At 43.0% G+C, this 22304-nt stretch overlaps 1 protein-coding gene across 3 annotated transcripts in view; it reads right to left on the reverse strand.

Moving 5' to 3' along the window:
• TNFRSF19 (TNF receptor superfamily member 19) overlaps positions 1 to 22304 on the reverse strand; it is a 95377-nt gene that overhangs the window by 23150 nt on the left and 49923 nt on the right. For all 3 annotated transcript variants that reach the window (XM_073662210.1, XM_073662212.1, XM_073662211.1), the window contains exon 5: positions 12517 to 12602. In XM_073662210.1, the coding sequence (XP_073518311.1) occupies positions 12517 to 12602 (86 nt within the window). The remainder of the gene's footprint in view (positions 1 to 12516; positions 12603 to 22304) is intronic.

The raw sequence follows: 22304 nt of genomic DNA on the forward strand, positions 1-22304 counted from the left end.
TTGGATCCTTTGTCAGGAGCCAATCCCTCTTACTGGGCACTCTGCTTTTTAGCCATATATAATATTTAATATTGTATGTATTATTTTTATTGATTGATTAAATAAAATTGATTATTTTATATTTATGGATCTCTTCGTTTCTCTGCACTAGCAATATAGGGCAGGATTGGTGGATTATGAGTCACATTCCTGCCTGGAGTGAATAGGAAATATGGAGATTGGTGGGAGATCGGTAAGGGGTGTATAGTTTATTATATTATTTTAAAGCTTTCTGAGGTTTTTTTTTAAATAAATAAAATAGTGGCTGGATAACTCTTTTATAGACTAGCATTAAATCACTTTATGTTAAAGGTTGGAGGTACTTCATGAGTTTAAAGAGGTCATTTCACCAAATTTTTCAAATTGAACCATGTAATTGTAGCAGCAGGGGGGAATAAAACTTTTTTTGTTTTGTATTCATTTCGCCTTTCTATTGCGGAGATATTAGCAATCAAAGGTACTTGGCTCTTAATGAGTTCACTTTTGTTAGGTCCAAGTGGGTGTTATCAGATAGCAACTTGTACAGGAAGAAAAAAAAATAAGCCCCCAGTGAAAACAACCACTTGGACTTAACAAAAGTTAACTCTCCCAAAGGCAACAAGTGCAAATTTCTATCTTGTAGTGACTCCATACAAGTGGCCATCAACACCAGCCACAACGCAACCAGCAATGGTGTATCCTCTGGAAAGATAGGTGACTTTGTGCAGAAGTGTTGCATCACAAGACAATGCTGCTACTGAGATTATCACACTGCATCTGGGAAAATTGGGAAGCCTCATCATGAACTAAAGGGTCAAAGCCCGCGGTCCGACTGACCAACCAAACAATAATATTAATATGCAATGACAATGAGTACAACGCAAATTAAGAGGGGAGAACATGGCCTTCTGGAGAGAATGTTCTGGTGCTTGAGTAGGTTCCCAATCCATTCCAATACAAAGAACCAGGAACTCAATTACCACTTACGAATTAGATCAAGAGGTTATCCAGGACTATTTTTTTCTACTATGTGCCTAAAAACAAACAGGCAAGTTTTTGCTAACTCTCTACCTGTTGTACCTGGGCCGGCTCAGAGTGGTTACTGACTGTTCCTGCCAGTAATTCAGCTGCTCCATGTCAACAGAGCAGCTCTTCTTCTTCTGTTCTGCTCTGTCGACGGGGCGTGACTGCCGACGTCATGCTGGCTGACAGCCGGCTCCCCGCAGATAGACAGTGGGGAGCCAGCTGTCATTCAGCATAACATCTGCAATCACGCATCACACCCTGTCGATAGCAGAGTTAAACACCTGTTGATAGCAGAGTTAAAGAGAAGCCGCTGCTCTGTCGATGTGACGTCAGCGGAAACTGCTCAATCAGCAGCATGAGCAGTCTGTGCTAGACAAGTAGTTACCAATTAAAGAAAAATGAATAGTCCCAGATAACCTCATTAATTGCTGCACAATCCAAAAATGTCATCAAACGTTGGATTGCAGATGCATTGGTGATTTGTCCATCAGGTGCTTTCACATTATGTTTTGGCACCCGTTCGTTGGTCCCGCCGGGGCTTACGTCTGAACCACCTGCAAAAACAGGATTCGGGTGGATGTGCCAACATAGACTATAATGGTGCTGAATGAGTGAATGTGAGCTCTGTTGTGCATAATTTTCGGGTGTATATGCCTATTGGAGGCGGACACTCAGATGTAGTAGTAGTGGGTGTCTCCCTCTAGTGTGTTCCCACATATGCTAAGACAGACATATACCCAAGGCATCTGCACTCCACTATTTGATGAAGGTCACATGAAATGACCAAAACATCACATTATATATCCGTGGATTGTTTAACAAAGTGAAAAGTGAACGTGCACATGTTCGGTCTAGATGGAGGGTGGACACAATGATCCCTAGACAGACATTGCTGGAGCCCAACACCTCTGAGCTTCTGTGCCTTTCCTATCTCTGTCAATGCAGCAAAAACAAAGCACATCTGGATGGAGGCAAACACTTTATATTATGTCATATTGTTATTTGCAGGATCCCAGCATAGTAGGGACACTTCAGGGACTGAATCCTTACTCGATGACTATGCAGTGGAGTGAAAAAGTGTTTGCCCTCTTCCTGATCTCTTATTCTTTTGCATGTTTCTCACACTTAAATGTTTCACACCACAAACCAAATTTAAACATTAGACAAAGATAACACAAGTTAACACAAAATGCAGTTTTTAAATGAAGGTCTTTATTATTAAGGGAAAAAGAAATCCAAACCTACAGGGCCCTGTGTGAAAAAGTGATTTCCCCCTCCCCCTAAAACATAAATTATCTGTGGTTTATCACATCTTTGGGAAGTTGAGTTCAATTTCCCTAGTCACACACAGGCCTGATTACTGTCACACCTGTTCTCAATTATGAAATCACTTAAATAGGACCTGCCTGACAAAGTGAAGTAGATCAAAAGATCCTCAAAAGCTAGACATCATGCTGAGATCCAAAGAAATTCAGGAACAAATGAGAAACAAAGTAATTGAGATCTGTCAGTCTGAAAAAGGTTCTAAAGCCATTTCTAAAGCTTTGAGACTCAGTGAGAGCCATTATATATTTGTATTTAAATTTGTTTTGAGATCTGAAACATTTAAGTGTGACAAACATGCAAAAGAATAAGAGATCAGGAAGGGGGCAAACACTTTTTCACACTACTGTATATCTGTGCTTTACAAGAGATGGAAATGCCAGACTTTGTATCACATTACAGAAGCTAAAAATAAAGAACCAGTGTTACTGTCAATTCTTTTAAATGCAAAAACAATCTAATTCGATATTTTATGTACTTATGTGGTGTATAAAGGGCGGCACCGATTTTTTTTAAAGTTTTGCTAAAGTTAAGAAGAAAGGACAAAAACAAACGAGCTGTAACAGAGGCTGTCTGCACAGCGCAAATGATATTTCCATGTAAACGATAGGTGGATAAGAAAGGCAGCAGACTCTGAAATTGACGGCTTACATGGAGAACATTCTTCTAACCAAGAACTTTGATCAAACCGTGATATGTAAAAACCTAAACACACACATCAGTTCCCCCATCTGGATGGTGTTTTCAGCAGCCCTCGCTGTCACAAGTGATTTAGGGACTTGGATGGTAACTAAAGAACTGCTCGGTGTGTGTTCAGGATGATTAATCATTTTCTAACTAAAAAGTGCAGAGTCGGATTCTGCTAGACAATAGCTCATCAGTACTAATAATAAAACACAGACACAACCATCACACCCAGAGAAAAAAACACAAATAATCCAGGCCCCTATGGGCGTTGGAACAACAGGAATGGCATGCTGGGGCTGATGTTCCTATGAGCAACTGGAAAATAAAGTCTTCCACCATAGAAAAATTTGCTTAAAAATCCCTTTAAAAAACAAACAAAAAACGTTTCAAATCTGCTTGTAATAAGATTCTAATACATTTCAAAAGTGCTGCATACACAAAACTGTGTGGAAAAACACCCGAAAAAGTTTTTAATGCAGTTTTTGGATATGAATGTCAAAATGACTTGTTCCACTACAAAAAGGACATCAAAAACTGTTTCAAATATTCTTTGGATAAGTTTCCTTTTGATTTCAAAGGGGAAGCCTAAGGTATGGTCACATAGTGTCTTCCCACGTGGATTTTGAAGCAGATTTGCTTTAAAAAACACATAAAAAAACATTTCAAATACTCTATCAATACTTTTTCAAGTCAATTTTGAAGTGGATCAGCTTCAAAATCTACATTTAAAAAAAGAAAGCATGAACACTCCGTTAGGGTATGTCCGCACTGAGGTTTTTTTTTGGAGTTTTTTGGAGCGGAAACTTTCCAAATCCTCCTCGAAGACTGACAATTTCTCAAAAATTTGGGAGTTTTTGCTCAGTTTCTACACCAAAAACTCAGCAGAAAGAATAAGTGTGAACATGCCCTTAGGATTTGTTCACACAGCTCATTTCCATAGGAAACAGGCCTTTCGTGCACATGATGGTGTTTTTCTTTCCCATGTGTTTCTTCTTCTATATGGAAAAAAAAGCAACATTCAATTCTTGAGGCCTTTCTGCTTCAGCGCAGGGGTCCAAGAGGGCTAACGTAGTGGTACTATTGTAGGACATAAGGTGGGTGAGGTCTTTTTGGTTGCGAAAGAGTAAAATGCTCTATTCCTTTACCTGCTGTTAACCAGGAATGTGTTTTATCAATCGGGGATTTCTCAACCTTCGCTGTAAATGACTCTTATCTCCCACTGCAGGTAAGTGGAGCGGTCTGCGCCCTGTGCAAACTATATACAAAATACTTGAGAAATTAACTGAGGCCGCTCCGAGCACTAAAACCTTAAAAGCAAATGACTTCGTAATGCATAATATATTGTGTGAAGAAACTATAGCAAAAGCAGATTTCACAATAAAAACTGGATAGATTAGATCTTAGACCTGATGAGGTCGGTGTACTTGCTTTGAAAATACATGTCAGAATGGCAGTGTTTTCCTTTGTGAATGTTTCCTTGCCTACTATTAAAATGAGCATAAAAAGTTAGACTCGTAAAATGTTAATTTTAATACCAAGATTATATAGCCGTTCTTAAAACATAAGTAGACCAGCCTCATCAGGACTAGAAGATCTATTTAATTATGGATGCAGTTTATACTGTGAATTCTGGTAACAGACCCGCTTTAAATGAGTATGTCCATTGCTGGTATGTATGGTAAAATTTCTAGTGGATGTACGCCCCATCTCTGTGATGCCCACCTATGTCAAGACCAAGGGTTCCTCTGCTGGGATTTATAAGTGTCAGATATTTATTGCAAGTCCTGTGTAGAGGTTATGGATTTATGTGATGTGAAACAATGGTCTGGATTGGCTTGCTCCTATAACTAGTCCATCCTACAGTAACTAGTCCAGCCTATAGTAACTAGTCCAGCCTTCAGTAACCAGTCCAGCCTACAATAACTAGCCCAGCCTACAGTAACCAGTCTAGCCTACAGTAACTAGTCCATCCTACAGTAACTAGTCCAGCCTACAGTAACCAGTCCAGCCTACAGTAACCAGTCCAGTCTACAGTAACCAGTCCAACCAGCCTGTAGTAACCAGTACAGCCTACAGTAACTAGTCCATCCTACAGTAACTAGTCCAGCCTACAGTAACCAGTCCAGTCTACAGTAACCAGTCCAACCAGCCTGTAGTAACCAGTACAGCCTATAGTAACTAGCCAGCCTACAGTAACCAGTCCAGCCTACAGTAACTAGTCCATCCTACAGTAACTAGTCCAACCTATAGTAACTAGTCCAGCCTACAGTAACCAGTCTAGCCTACAGTAACTAGTCCATCCTACAGTAACTACTCCATCCTACAGTAACTAGTCCAGCCTATAGTAACTAGTCCAGCCTACAGTAACCAGTCCAGCCTACAGTAACTAGCCCAGCCTACAGTAACCAGTCTAGCCTACAGTAACTAGTCCATCCTACAGTAACCAGTCTAGCCTACAGTAACTAGTCCAGCCTATAGTAACTAGTCCAGCCTACAGTAACTAGCCCAGCCTACAGTAACCAGTCCAGCCTACAGTAACCAGTCCATCCTACAGCAACCAGTCCAGCCTGCTTTAATCAGTCCAGCCTATGGTAACTAGTCCAGCCTACAGTAACCAGTCCAGCCTATAGTAACTAGTCCAGCCTACAGTAACCAGTCCAACCTAAGGTAACTAGTTAAGCCTACAGTAACCAGTCCATCCAGCCTACAGTAACCAGTCCAGCCTACAGTAACCAGTCCAGCCTACAATAACCAGTCCAGCCTACTGAAACCAGTCCATCCAGCCTACACTAACAAGTCCAGCCTATGGTAACTAGTCCAGCCTACAATAACCAGTCCATCCAGCCTGCAGTAACCAGTCCAGCTTAAAGTAACCAGTCCTGCCTACAGTAACTAGTCCAGCACTGACTAAGAAGTTAATAACCATATAGAGTAATAAGTTGTATGTAAACTGTGACTCCCTGACCCAATACATAACCCAATATCCTCGAGCAATCAAGTCAACAGAAAGTGTCTGGAAAAGGAAGGCTGAAGTCTCCCATACACATTAGATGGCTGTCAGCCGAACAATGCTTTGGCCGACAGCCACCTCAGCCGACTCTCCCGTACACAGGAGTGCCCGCACGTTCCTCCGAGCGCTGAAGTGTTTTCTATTGAGAAAGCCACCGGCATTCATCTCTACGACTTATCTCCAGGAGAACAATGCGATCGGCAGTCCGAAATCGGACAAGCCTGATGGACATCGCCCCGACCATCAGTCAGACGGTGCCCTAACACACATTAGACTGTAGGCTGAATCTGTTGATATCTGGGGGTTCGGCAGACATAGGACGGTGAGAACGTACAGTAGTGTTCAAAATAATAGCAGTGTGTTCAAAAACATGAGTTAAGCACAAACTCTTTATACTAGTTTTTATTTCCTGCATTGGGAACATTGCACACTGTTTTCTAATTCAAAACATGAAGAGAAATGTATAAAAAATGTTAACTACTTTACAGAAAATAACAAAAAATGAACATTGGGCTGTTCAAAAAAATAGCAGTGTCTGCATTTGTCTTTACAAACTCACAATACGTACTCTTTTTTTGAGGATTTAGCATTACTGTGAATCACTAACCTAATATTTAGTTAGAGGAAATTGTGATAATATTTGTAACTTGAAATCTACACTATAATAATCCAAAATTACAGAAATCTCTAACCATTGCTGATGGGGTTCATAAACTGGCTTCAGACAGCTGAAAAAAACATCCATGTACATCTTGATATTTCCACTGTGCCTACACTACTTATTTGTTCCCAACTTTAAGGGTCACGTTAATGTCCAATATTTCTAAATTTGTGACACAGCAGTCAATTTCTGGAGGTCACTTCTGTGGAGATTAGTTGCGTAGGTCCCATGAGGGAGAAACAGGTGCTGAAAAAGCTTTGGGAAAACTTGGAGCAGGCCTGATGGGTACCTTTTGGGTATTTCTCGAAGATAAATAAACTGGTATTTGTCCAGTTCCTATAAATGCATTACCTATACTTACGATATGTCATCAATATCAGATTGGTGGGGACCCAGAACCCTCACTGATCAGCTGTTTGCAGCTCCAGTTCTAGTGGGATGTTAAGTGAACAGAGCCAAAAAATCACAGCTCCGGACACTGCAGTAGCTGTTTTCTGGTACTGCAGCTCAGCTCCCATACACCGCAATATGAGGTGAGCTGTAGTATCTGAGTATGGCCACTAGACAGTGTATGGAGCTGTGGTGTTTCGGCTCTGTACACTGAGAACTTCTGGCTTCAGCAAGAGTTGTAAATAGCTGATCGCTGAGGGGGATGTCGGGGGTCGGACCCCAATCGGTCTTATATTGATAACTGATCTCATTAATGTAGAAATGTCGGAACATCTTCTTTAAGATATATCACTTATCAATATTTGTCCCAATATAGTACATACCACTTCAGAAATACATGTGAACCATTTAGATCTGTGATACTATAACATTCCCCCAGGAAAAAGCAAGAGAGGCGAAACGCGCGTCGGGGCAGTGGGACCCATCAGACCTGCTACACTGAAGTAGACCCACAGCGACAGTTAACCCCTAATGTTCACGTAAAATTCCTTATACATTTATATACTCAATAGGGAAATTAGTTAACTAGTGGTTGATATGGTACAGTCTGTGAATCAGGGAAAACCTTAATTATATTGGTAGGAAAGAAGCTATGCCCTGGCAAGGTACTATGATGTACCGATACCTATGGAGATTTACTTTTTCTCTTGTTTTAAAAGCAATATTAATATATGCAGGTGTGTGATGTTCCATTAGAGGCATTCCTTGTTTTACATGATTTTATCTTTCATTTTTATTAATTTTTCTAATAAACTTTGAAGTTTTTATTATGACATAGATCTCTTCTTCTTTTTCTGGGATAGGTAGTATCACAGATCTAATTGGTCTCTTTAAGGTATAGATAGCCTTCTTCCCTGTCCCATTATTTAGCAAAAGACTGGATTTCTAAATTTTCCATTTTGGCTTCATCCCCCAAAAAAAAAGGTTCAAAAAGTTCTATTCTTATTTTACTGATAAAATGATAGCTTTTTTTAATTAACAAAAAAGCTTTCTAAAAAAACTTAAAATTTTAGTTTCCAAAATTCTAATTTTAGTTTCACTAAAGATTCTTTCACCAAAAAATGGTTTCTCAAAGTGGCAACTTAGTCTGTAAGTTTAGAGCTTCTTCTTACAAGGGGGTCTCTACCATCCCTCCTCCTCCGACAAAAAAAAAAAGATAAATGTTTAAACCAGTTTCTGTTTTCAAATATGTGGAAAAAACCCCGGCAGTGAATAAAAGGAAGACGGGAGAGTTATTGCCAGCTGGGTAATAATCAACTGCTACTAGTTCTTAGAATTTCTGATCAAAGTCTTAATAAACTCGCTACACTCTATAAGCCTTTAGCACAGGAAGTTCATGCCCCTTACAAGTGTTCACAGGCAAACAAAACACTTGCCAAAGTATCTCAGTGTTACAAAAGACTTTGTTAATTTATGGGGGCCCCACAGGCATTAACACTTTCATTTGCCACCAAAGCACTTAAAGAGAAGCTTACAAATATTTGCCTCTCCCTTATAGACTACTTGGGCTTTAAGGTTGAAATCTAATCTGTGTGTGCTGTCCTGTAATATACACACATCTGCTGGAGACAAGTTACTTTCAATGCCTCGATCAGAGCTTTCTTGAAAAAATATTTCACAACTAAGATCTAAGCTGCCGACTATAGGGGAAAGCCAATTTATCAAACTCGTTGCAGCTTGGATCAACAATGGCTCTTGCAAGAGTCAACACAAAAAAAAAAAAAACGGGACGAGATGTTTTAATATGCTTCAGAGTTACTCTGACAGTAGTTCATTAAGCAAAAGAAAAAAGTTTCGAGCTGTCGGGAAGTGATTGAAAATGACGCAGTTGGGGTCTGGCAATATTTTTGGCGTGAGATTGAAAAGGTGAATTTAAAAAAAAAAAAAGAAGCAAAATAAAGAATTGAAAAAATAACTTTGATGGCCAAATAAAATAATTCAAAAATTACATCTGCTTTCTAAAAAACAGAAAATGTGTCAAATCTATGTACATTAGTTTCAAAATAATTCCCCTAGTGACACTTGTATTTTATCCCAGGTAGCACTGCCTTGAAAACTTCCTAACATCTACTGGATTTCTGCAGTAGAAATCAGTCTATAGCTCTGCACAGTGGCGTAGCGCCAATGGCGTGAGCTGGGGGGCCCCAAGCAGTGGGGGGAAGAGTTGTATTGGTGAGTATTGGTGGATAGTGGTGGGGGTAGGGTGGTTGCGGCGGTGGAGGAGCGGGACACAAGCAGTAGCCACTGCTGCAGCTACCACCTGTGTCCGCTGCTAAAGGGACATGAATATTCCCTCTTCTCCACTCCCATGGGCGTGGAGAAGAGGGAATATTCATTCTCTTTAGCAGCGGACACGGAGGAGCGCTGAGCAGCGGATGTCTGTGCCCGCTACTAAAGAGAATGCATATTCCCTCTTCTCCACGCCCATAGTCCCGGCGTGGAGAGGAGTGAATATGCCGGCAGCAGCAGCAGCTCGTCTCGGCGTCTGAGAGGGATGAGGGGTGCCATACGTACCAGGATTGGGGGATGAGGGGTGCCATACGTACCAGGACTGGGGTATGAGGGGTGCCATATGTACCAGGATTGGGGGATGAGGGGTGCCATATGTACCAGGATTGGGGGATGAGGGGTGCCATAAGTACCAGGATTGGGGGATGAGGGGTGCCATACGTACCAGGATGGGGAAATTTACCAGTAGCTGCTGCATTTTCCACCCTAGGCTTATACTCGAGTCAATACGTTTTCCCAGTTTTTTGTGGTAAAATTAGGGGCCTCGGCTTTTACTCGGGTCGGCTTATTTAAAATATACGGCATTTTAAAAATCAGTGAGTATTATGGGGGCAAATTATACTATATGGAGGATTATCGGTTGCGTATTATACTATATGGAAGGCTATGTGGGGCCTTTATAATATTTTGAGGGCTATGTGGGGGGCCATTATACTGTATGAAAGCAATTATACGGTGTGAAGGTTTGTGTGGGGTCCATCATACTGTTTGGAGGGCTGTGTGGGGTCCATCATACTGTTCAGAGGGCTAATGCGGGCCATTATACTGTATGTAGGCCCATTATAGTGTATGGAGGGCTCTGTGGGGGTCACAGTTGGAGGAGCATACTGTGTTGGGGTCACCATACTTTGCCTTGGGAGTTGAAGTGGGGTACAATAGGGTCATTATACTGTGCATGTGGAGGCTAATGTGGAGGAATGCACCATGGGGGTATCATACTGTGTTTGGGGGGCACTTTTATTGGCATACTTTATGGGACAATGAAAGAGGGATCTAGGACTTCAGCAGGAGGAAAATTACTATGTAAAGGCTGGAAAGTTGTGAGATCTGCTCTTCTGTGACCCTGACAAATATTTATTTATTTTTTGTGTCGGGGGGGGGGCCCAATTATAACTTCCGCTATTGGGCTCCATGATTTCTATGTACGCCCCTGGCTCTGCACCTTCAGTGAATCGCAATCCAGCTCTGGATAAAGCTGCCGCCTCAAAGGGAAATTAATAAATTGCTATGTATAGGGCGGCAAAATAGCGGTCACATAACTACGTGGCGCAGTTGGAGTGGGAAAGGCCTTACCAAGGAAAATTTGGGGATGATTGCCTCCCCACAGTGAAGAGTACAGGGTAGGGTGGAGTATAGCAAGGCACGAACTGGCCCACTGGAGAACAGGAATCCCCCAGTAGGCTCCCTACGCAGGAGTAAGCAACTTACCCCCCAACATGAACAGTAAAAAGAAAATAGGTAAATGTAATAATTGCATGTGTTATGCTTGTCTAGCAGCTCACGCGAGAAAATAAGTAATATACTAAAAACTGCAACTGACCCTTCCGGCTCCTGTACAGACTAGAGATCCTGACCCCACAGGCCCTAGTGGTTCCTGTATGAGCAAAGATAGCCCTGACCACAGATTAGGAGATGGCAACTCGGACCTATACTGCCTAAAAGGCCGTCGAGTGCTTCACGTTCCTCCTAAAGACCCGGAGGTGTCTGAAAAAAGGAAAGATCCCAGAGTGAGTAGAATAAAGCACGCAATACACAACCAAGTATAAAGTAAGTACTGTTAGATAATATGCCACCTACTTCCTAGAAAGCAACAGAAGGTAGGTGCAGAGTAAAGTACAGAAACAGCAAAGAGATAAACCTTAGCTGAAAGTTCACTGACTGGCGTTAAACAACAACAGAATGTCTGAACATCCAAATGAAACTATCACCAGCAAGAAATGCCAGCAGGGGGAAAGAATATAAAGACGCACCTGAAAAGGTGATAGGGCAGACAAATGAAAACACCTGTGGTATGCTAAACAGACAGCAGCCAGAATAGCAGAACCTAAACACCCAGAGGAAAAGTGTGTCTGCTGTGGAAACGTAGAAAGAGAAGCGGCAGAAAGAGAACCAAACACAAGGGTTCGAACCCAGGAGCATGACAGCTTGCAGATGAACAGTTGGCCCCCAGAATCAATGTTACTTGTGGACCCTTACCAGCCCAGTCTGACGCTGCGTACAGCTACGGGAACAGTATCACATGCTCCTGTGTCTCAATGTAGATCTGTTTTCCTCCTGTGTGAAAAATAAGGTACAAAGCTGCCTGTCCTCTACAAAGGGGAGGAAGACTGATACAAAACTTTATTGCAGTTACATTTACTTTTCCTGCAGGCAATTTTTATTCCTGGGGAAAAAAAACCTTGGTCTACATTGGCATGACCGCTGAGCCCAATGAATGGCTGCAGCAGTCACGTACTGTAGTCATAACATCAAGGCTGAGGCCATGTCAACAAAGACTGGCGGAAAGGTAGCAGTCTGTAAGTAAAAATAATTTTATTATTTTTTAACATGGCAAGCCGGGATGGGGGGGGGGGACTCGACAAAATTCTTTAATCCAATGAATAAAGTTCCAACATAGATGTGTTATCGGTATAAGCAATATTGGACATTAAATCTCTGCATGAAAACTAACATCACAATTTACTAATTTCCAAACAATAGCAAACAGCCCTTTCTCCGACTTTGACAAGAAGCTATTGAATCAGGAAAGCTTCTAGTAAAACTCCCAAATCCACCGCACATGTATATTCTTGATCCCACATGTAAAGGTAACAAGGTGAGATGTTCCAGATCTCGCTATTCCAAAGATTGTGTTACACGTTGCATAGAAATAAGTCGTTCAGAGCTCTCGGAAATCTCTCCTGAACATGTCCAACCAGTGTGGATTCACCGCAGTCACATGGTAATGACTATGAAACGGTAACATCCAGTTGTCAGGGTAGTCATACATTTCCAGAAGGAATAACAAAAGGAACAGATCTCAGTAATCCAAGAATTAATGCAATATACTCACACTGAGGCTCGTATGTTGGCGGGGGATCGCCACAGGGAACACATTCCATGTCTTGAAATCCACCAAGCTTTGTCTTCCTATAAAACCTGTAACATACAATGTCGGTCTTTATTAAATGTCATTTCCTCCAGATTAGGTTTTCTAAAATGTAATTCTTGTATGTTTTTGCATATAGTTTACTCTTAATTTTAAAGTGGATCAGTCATCAGATTTTGCAATTCAAAAAGCACACATTTTTTTTAAAATTTCTCTTAGACCTGATGGGGCTGGTGCATTTACCCGGAAAATGTCAGCGTGGCTGCATAATCCTTTATGAACGTTTATACGTACTCAGCCTTACCCACCTAGCCTGATTGACAGCTCCTCAGTGTCCCTCCTACTGCTGAGATCTCACACTGCTCAGTACAAGCTGCAACTGTCAGTCAGGTGGGTGGACAGAGACTAAATGCACTTGGACTCACAAGCTTTTTCTCTATATATGGATTTATAAAATGGTTATTTCAAGTCAGGATTATAAAGTCATTCTAAAAAGGATTTTCTAAGTAAGTAAACCTGCCACATCAGGTCTAAGAGATCCATTTTATAAGGTAGGCAGCTTGTATTATGAAACCTGGTGAACAATCCACTAAAGGTAGTCTGTCAGATGATTCAACCTCCCCAAACCAATTACAGTAGGTTGGAAGAATTCTGAATCAAGCAAAAACTCTGCTCTGTTCCAATGAAATGTACTTTAGAAGTGATATGCAAATTAGGCTGGAAGTGCTATGGGCAGGACAGAGCACTTCCACTACTTTGGCTCCACTCTCAGCCTGAGGCCATGGCCCCACTATCAGTATTTGGTCAGTATTCGGTTAGTTTTTTTTCTCAGGAGTGGGAGTTAAAACCAGGTGAGGAACAATCAGAGAAAAGGTATAATAGAAACAAGTCACCAATTCTGCATTTATCACTCACTCCTGGTTTTGGCTCCCACTACTGAGAAAAAATACTGACCACATACTGATAGTGGAGCCGTGGCCTAACTCCGATCTCCACTAAGTGAATGACACGCTGCCGCAGTAGTCCGTCCTGCCCAGAGCCTTTCCAGCCTCATTTGCCTATCACTTCTAAAGATGATTTCTTTGCAACAGAGCAGAGGTTTTCTTTTTTTTCCATAACCACATCCATTTAACTTAGCACATAAAAATACTACTAAAATGTGATGGGTATAAGGCTACAATCGGATGAATACGATTTGCAGAGTAATATTTCAGATGTCCAATTTTATGTTTTTTTCCTTTTTTTTGCCATTAAAATAGGTCCAGTTCATAACTATCCCATAGAAAAAAACTAACATAAGAACAAAATCAGCAAATACCCTGCAGTAAATAAATAGCAATAGTGCATGAAAATAACACACGGTACTTAGCTAACACAATTTTTATTAAAAAAAAAAAACATAAAAGCCAACACACTGCGTCAAGGTGACCCTATTTGGGACGGTCCTAATCTCCAGTATTAAAACCTAACCATTTGTCAAATGACATAAACGTGAATAAGGGCCGAGCAAAAACTGTGTTTACTAAATACTCTACACTATATTATTTATATGCACTATTACTATTTACTTATTTACTGTAGGGTATTTCCTCATTTTGTTTTTATCTTAGGTTTTATCTGTTTAATGGCCAGTGTGAACATGCGCCTACACGTTGCATACAGTGGGGGAAATAAGTACGTTATTTGATCCCTTGCTGTTTTTGTAAGTTTGCCCACTGACAAAGACATGAACAGTCTATAATTTTAAGGGTAGGTTAATTTTAACATTGAGAGATAGAATATCCCAAAAAAAATCAAGAAAATCACATTGTATAAATTAGATAAATTTATTTCCATTTTGCAGTGAGAAATAAGTATTTGATCCCCTACAACTCATTATGAGTTCTGGCTCCTACAGACCAGTTAGACGCTCCTGATCAACTCATTACCTGCATTAAAGACAGCTGTCTTACATAATCACCTGTATAAAAGACTCCTGTCCACAGACTCAATTAATCAGTAAGACTCTAACCTCTACAACATGGGCAAGACCAAAGAGCTTTCTAAGGATGTCAGGGACAAGATCATAGACCTGCACGAAGCTGGAATGGGCTACAAAACCATAAGTAAGACGCTGGGTGAGAAGGAGACAACTGTTGGTGCAATAGTAAGAAAATGGAAGAAATACAAAATGATTGTCAATCGACATCGATCTGGGGCACCATGCAAAATCTCACCTCATGGGGTATCCTTGATCATGAGGAAGGTGAGAGATCAGCCTAAAACTACATGGGAGGATCTTGTTAATGATCTCAAGGCAGCTGGGACCACAGTCATCAAGAAAACCATTGGTAACACATTACGCCTTACAGGTTTAAAATCCTGCAGTGCCCGCAAGGTCCCCCTGCTCAAGAAGGCACATGTGCAGGCCCGTCTGAAGTTTGCCAATGAACACCTGGATGATTCTGTGAGTTATTGGAAGAAGGTGCTGTGGTCAGATGAGACAAAAATTGAGCTCTTTGGCATTAACTTAACTCGCCGTGTTAGGAGGAAGAGACATGCTGCCTATGACCCAAAGAACACCATCCCCACTGTCAAGCATGGCGGTGGAGACATTATGTTTTGGGGGTGTTTCTCTGCTAAGGGCACAGGACTACTTCACCACATCAATGGGAGAATGGATGGAGCCATGTACCGTAAAATCCCGAGTGACAACCTCCTTCCCTCCGCCAGGACATTAAAAATGGGTCGTGGTTGGGTCTTCCAGCAAGACAATGACCCAAAACATACAGCCAAGGCAACAATGGAGTGGCTCAAAAAGAAGCACATTAAAGGTCATGGAGTGGCCTAGCCAGTCTCCAGACCTTAATCCCATAGAAAACTTATGGAGGGAGTTGATGCTCTGAGTTGCCAAGCGACAGCCTCAAAATCTTAATGATTTAGAGACGATCTGCAAAGAGGAGTGGACCATAATTCCTCCTGACATGTGAGCAACCCTCATCATCAACTACAAAAAAACTCTGACTGCTGTGTTTGCCAACAAGGGTTTTGCCAGCAAGTATTAAGTGTTGTTTGCCAGAGGGATCAAATAGTTATTTCTCACTGCAAAATGAAAAAAAAATTATCTAATTTATACAATGCGATTTTCTTGATTTTTTTGGGATATTCTATCTCTCAATGTTAAAATTAACCTACCCTTAAAATTATAGACTGTTCATGTCTTTGTCAGTGGGCAAACTTACAAAAACAGCAAGGGATCAAATAATTATTTCCCCCACTGTATATACCAACTTATATTCCAGTTCATCTCTTTAGGTTTTTGTTTTAGGTTTTGCACTTAGTGTAAATAAGAGAGTAGCCTCCCTTTTCTTTGAGCCGGACATTAAATTTATAAAGCTCCCCATGGCTGGGTGTCCATTAGTCGGGCTCTCTATTCTGCTCGGCCCTTATTCACATTTAAGTCATTTGACATATGGTAAGGTTTTAATATTAGAAGTTAGGACCATCCCAAATAGGGTCACCGTGACGCTGTGGGATGGCTTTTACCTTTTTTTTATCAAAAGTATGTTAACTAAGTATCTTATTCTATTTTCATGCACTAGTAGTGTTTATTTATTGCAGGGTATTTGCTCATTTTGAGCTTATCTTGGGTTTTGTCTGTTTAGTACCTACATGTTGCATGCACACCAACTTATATTCCGGTTCATTTCTTTAGGTTTTTACCCAGCAGAAAAGCAGTAAAAAGGTGATCATCCGCAGGAATCTGCTTAGACGATGATGCTGCGGTGTTGAATAGTGCAGCAAAAAGGACACAAAATATGTGGGTGAATTGTGTCAAGGCTTCCAATGTCCTGTAATTAATTTTCACTTTATATGATGGTTTATTCGCCCTAAGACTACTGCATCTATGTTATATTTGGAAAAGTCTTCACTGTGTCCTCAGCCATTTCACACATAAGTAAAACAAGAACCTAAAGATGTTCTCGGTTACCCCGCTATCGCGCAGCAGAAATGAGATTATTCTGTAGCATGAGATTACTGTGCAGTGTGTAAAAACAATTGCTGCATTCCTGACAACATGGCTGCTCTGAGTTACTTCAGTCAGGCATGGTCAGTGCAACTTTGGAATCACAACAGAGAAGTCTGTGGACTTAGCCAAGCAGAGTGGAACAAATACTTTAGAAATTTACGGACGCAATCATAACCGGAAAAGACCACAAAGAGCTGAAAAATGATCCGATGTAGTGAGAGCAAGTTACAAGCGTGCCGAAAAATAAATGTGATTTCATAGTATGGCCGAAGGAATGTGAACTGAGGCCGGCTATGATTGCATTTACAGCAAGTCCTTAAAGGGGTTGTCCACTACCTGGACAACCCATTATTTTTAAATGATGTAGTCTCCCTTGTAAAGTAAAAACAAAATATACTCATTGTCATGGGGTTACCGCAACAGAATGGGGTCACTACACCGCGGCGTCTGCTTTCATGAACTGCACTGGTTAGAACTACTTCACCTTCTTATTAAACAGTGCAGGTTTTTTACTTGCTGGCAGTGCAAGGGTTAATCTGTTCAGTTGAAGCTCCTGGAGCTTTCCTATCTGGATTGTCTCAGCTGTCCAGTGTTGGCCACTCCCCTCTGTTATATATGCTCACCTCTGGCACTTAGGAGTTGACAGTGTTAGTTCTAACTGCCTGTTTCTGGAGCTTGAGGTGTAGTTCATGGTTGGAGTTTGGGGATTTGTTAAGGAGATTGTTGCTTGGAGTTTTGTCTGTGTGCACATCCCCATCTTCTCCTTTTTAGTTTCTCCTTCCTATTATTCCCCCGTGTCCCACTCTGTTGTTTTGTGAGTGCATTTTGTATGGTTGATATTGGCTGTGCTCTTACTTCTTCCGTTTTCCGAATCTCAGAGCACAGCAGCCCAATGGTGGCTGCTGAGTGACTGCAGGACTCAGGTGGCATAACAATGTCATGAGAGCCCCGGAATACCCCTTTAACATCCATTTATTAAAGTGGAGTGCACACTTTAACTAATATTAGGCTGATATTTTTGTTCTATAGAGATCACTCCTCAGCGATTTAACTATGACACAGGATTACAAAGATATGATTTCTATAAACATAATACAGGATCTACCATTCACAATAAGTGATATCACAGCTCACCTCCTTCCACCTCTCTGCACAATGACCTCTGCACAGATCACAGAGTATGCCTAGAAAACTTTCCTATAGAAGTCAATGAACATGTCCTGACTATTGTTTCCTATGCTCCATGTTCAGGCCCGGCGTCAGCACCCGGCGCACCTGGGCAAGTGCCAGGGCCCTGAACAGGCGGGGGGGCACTCGCCGTTGGGCACCCCTGCGCGCTATGGGACCCGTGAGGCGTGAGCGGAGGAGAGCGGTGCCGGTGCCAGTGCCCGCCACCCCCTCCCCCGCTTGCTCAGGGCCCCAGCAGCCGGCTCAATACTTACCTCTCCTTGTGCCTCCACAGCAGCTCCAGTGTCTTCCGCGTCCTCTGACTGTGTCAGAGGGCACAGAGGTCAGAGGGCGCGGTGACGATGTTTCATCGTGCCCTCTGCTGAGCTGTTACAGGCAGAGCAGAGCGGGAAGATGCCGGTGCGGGTGAGGAGTCCGGTCGAAGCAGTGGCAGCAGGTGAGAAATGAGGTGAGTATTTTATTTTATTTTTTTATGTATGGACGCATGGGGCATTATATGGGGGGGGGAGAGACATCCTGCACGGGGCATTATATGGGGGGGGAATGACATCCTGCATGGGGCATAATATGGGGGGGGGAGTGACACCCTGCATGGGGCATTATATGGGTGGGGGAAGTGACATCCTGCATGGCCTTGGGGCATTATATGGGGGGGGGGGATGACATCCTGCATGGGGCATTATATGGGGGGGGGGAGGTGACATCCTCTATGGGGCATTATATGGGGGGGAAGTGACATCCTGCACGGGCCAGTATATGGGGGGGGAGTGACAGCCTGCATGGGGCATTATATGGGGGGGGAGTGACAACCTGCATGGGGCATTATATGGGGGGGCACAGCCTGCATTGGGCATTATATGGGGGCCAGTATCCTGTATGGAGTGTTATATGGGGGCCAGTATTCTGCATGGAGAATTTTATGGGGTCCATTATTCTGTATGGAGGATTATATGGGGTCCATTATTCTGTATGGAGCAATATATGGGGCCCATAATACTGTATGGAGTACTATGTAGTGCCCATAGTACTGTATGGAGGACTATACTGTCCGGTCTGCACTGAGCACTGTGAGGATTCGCTGGTTTCTGAGCTTTTGTAGAATTTACTATAGATATCACTCATGTAATGTAATTAGTGGAATCTTTGGCATTGTACTATATATATATATATTTCTCCGTCGTATCTGTGCATCATGAATCATGGTATATGTTAAAGGGGCCCACTGAGACTCTTTCGCCCGGGGCCCACAAAAACCTGGAGCCGGCCCTGTCCATGTTGCTGCTGTAAAGTCCGTGAGTATGGACCATGATGTATGGATGGTCCGGGGGTCTCTCGGCCCAAACACAAGAGCTTCATATACGCCTGTGGGGCTGTCAAGATCAAGTCAGGAGAACTTGGTCAGTTCGGGCATCGTGTGTTTCCCTGACGTCTGAAAGACAAGTTCAGGCAGGCTGGCCGCCCCCATATTCAGGTACAGAAAATAGAATAAAAATAGTTTTGATTTTTTAATAAGTAACTGATATTATTGAAATATATTGTAAGAGACAAATTCCCTTTAAATGAGATCTTTTTTTTTCTCTCTAAACCAAGGGTTTACTAAACCACAAAAGTCTAGGTAAAGGTTTTGAATGTGTTACTAAAAGCTGATTTCATGGTCATTCAGCCTGGAACAGTTTCATCCAATTCTAAGTAACCCCGATCATTGCTGTACGATGAGGAGAGTAATCGTGTACTGAGAGCGGACGACTCCTCCTGTACGTCTCTACTCTGTAATCCCCGGTGGCAGCACAGGCTCCATAGTAAGAGAGAGGCCTAAGCACTACACAAAGGCACATAGGATTAAGGATTCAGGACGAGTTTCTCGCTTTAATTGAGAGTTCCCGTTTTTAATTCATTAGAAAAATATTTCGCCCCTCTTCAATGTTTAAGAGGGTGATGTAGCTCCAGTCCAATGCGGTGCATTTACAATAGACAAACCTCTACAGCGGGTCATTGAAATGCAGAAGGGCTAATGAGCGGCCACTGAGCCCATCTAAGCTGTATTTAATTGACCTTCGCTTGTCAAAATAAAGTATTATATCCAGTAGAGGACGATCGCCCAGTGCCCCCTATGCAGAAAAATATGGGGAACAGATCTGAGAAAACTCAGGTGCCAAACAGGTAAGTGTCGCCAGCAGGCTGTGTACAGGCACATTGCGATAGAGAAAATACCACATTTTTTGGACTATAAGACGTCTAGCAAGAAAAACATCTAACTAAAAAGTATGAACATATTATAGTCCGGAAATAGTTTCATCTGATGGAGGAGCAAGCCGACACAGCGTCCTACCTGATCACTGAGAGAACTGTGCAGCGGTGCAGTTCTATCTCTCTTGCCAGACAATGAACAGTCTGATCTGTGCAGGGCAAGACAGAAAGGTAGCAGGACCTGCACATCCCTAAAGCTGCATGTCCTGACTACCTAAAGGGCATTTCACCTGACTACCTGAAGGACATTTCACCTGACTACCTGAAGGACATTTCACCTGACTACCTGAAGGGCACTTCACCTGACTACCTGAAGGGCATTTCACCTGACTACCTGAAGGGCATTTCACCTGACGGGCATTTCACCTGACTACCTGAAGGACATTTTATGTGACTACCTGAAGGACCTTTCAGGTTATGTGATCAGTCACATGCCTGAAATAAATTTCAAACTGTGGTGATATAGAAAGAGTGTGTATATTCATGATGTAGCTGAGCTAAATGTGTTGTAGCTAAACTGTATGTGTGTTTTGATGATTTCGCTGAGCAGAGTGTGTTGGAGTGTAGCTGATCTGTGTGTGTGCATGTTTGTGATGTAGCTGAGCTGCGTTTTAGCTGAGTTGAGTGTGTTGTTGCTGTGTGTGTTTTGATGATATACAGTTATATGAAAAAGTTTGGGCACCCCTATTAATCTTAAGCTTAATGTTTTATAAAAATTGGTGTTTTTGTGTAGCATCGGCTTCTCTGCCCCGTGCTAGGCAGAGACGCCGTCCCTCTCACCTCCCCACTCCTGGCGCAGCGTCCTCCAGCGCTTCTCTCCTCGCTGCTTCCGGCACGCGCTCCTTCCACGGCAGTGTGCTTAGGGCGCGCGCGCACGCGCTCCCCCTCTCTTAAAGGGACCGCGCGTGCCGTCCTAAGGAGTCCCCGGCCAATTGCCGGAGGACCTCCCATATATTAGGCACCTCCTCCAAAATGGACGTGCCCGAGCAATGTTGTTGCAAAGCCTTTCAACTCTGCTTCAGCCCTCAGGTCCCGTTACCAGCTACCTGCCAGTTACCTGCCAGTCACCTGCCAGATTCCTGCCTGTTTCTTATCTATCTGCGGTCCGACAGTCTGCCTACCAGCCCTGCCAGTCTATCTATGGATCAGTCTGCCCGCTCACCTGGGAGCGCTCACCTGCTACCTGCTTGTTAGCCTACCTGAAGGCTCCGCCGTCACGTGCTGTGACCACCTGCCTGTCCAGAGACTCTTGCCCGCTCACCTGGGAGAGCTCACCTGCTACCTGCCTGCTAGCCTACCTGGAGACTCCGCCGTCACGTGCTGTGACCACCTGCCCGTCCAGAGACTCTTGCCCGCTCACCTGGGAGCGCTCACCTGCTACCTGCTTGTTAGCCAACCTGGAGGCTCCGCCATCACGTGCTGTGACCACCTGCCTGTCCAGAGACTCTTGCCCGCTCACCTGGGAGCGCTCACCTGTTACCTGCCTGCTAGCCTACCTGGAGGCTCTGCCGTCACGTGCCGTGACCACCTGCCTGTCCAGAGACTCTTGCCCGCTCACCTGGGAGCGTCCATCTGCTACCTGCCTGCTACCCTACCCGGAGGCTCTGCCGTCACTTGCCGTGACCACCCGCCTGTCAAGAGACTGTCCCCGTCACTTGCCGTGACCTCCTGCCCCTCTGCCCAGAGACTGTCCCCGTCACTAGCCGTGACTACCTGCCCGCCTTCCCTGGGAGCCACCCGCTTCCTTACAAAGACTGCCCCCTTGTATAGTTGCTCAGAGGTTCCACCTCCCAGACCCGTTACAGTTTGCAACAGCTATTTCAGTTTGATATATGTAATAACTGTTGGACACAGTAATGTTTCTGCCTTGAAATGAGGTTTATTGTACTAACAGAAAATGTGCAATCTGCATTCAAACAAAATTTGACAGGTGCATAAGTATGGGCACCTCACCAGAAAAGTGACATTAATATTTAGTAGATCCTCCTTTTGCAAAAATAACAGCCTCTAGTCGCTTCCTGTAGCTTTTAATGATTTCCTGGATCCTGGATGAAGGTATTTTTGACCATTCCTCTTTACAAAACAATTCCAGTTCAGTTAAGTTTGATGGTCGCCGAGCATGGACAGCCCTCTTCAAATGATCCCACAGATGTTCAATGATATTCAGGTCTGGGGACTGTGATGGCCATTCCAGAACATTGTAATTGTTCCTCTGCATGAATGCCTGAGTAGATTTGGAGCGGTGTTTTGGATCATTGTCTTGCTGAAAGATCCATCCCCTGCGTAACTTCAACTTTATCACTGATTC

The sequence above is a fragment of the Phyllobates terribilis genome, unplaced genomic scaffold (assembly GCF_046119375.1).
Source record: "Phyllobates terribilis strain yellow unplaced genomic scaffold, ASM4611937v1 Scaffold_2__4_contigs__length_985480577, whole genome shotgun sequence".
Lineage (NCBI taxonomy): Eukaryota > Metazoa > Chordata > Amphibia > Anura > Dendrobatidae > Phyllobates > Phyllobates terribilis.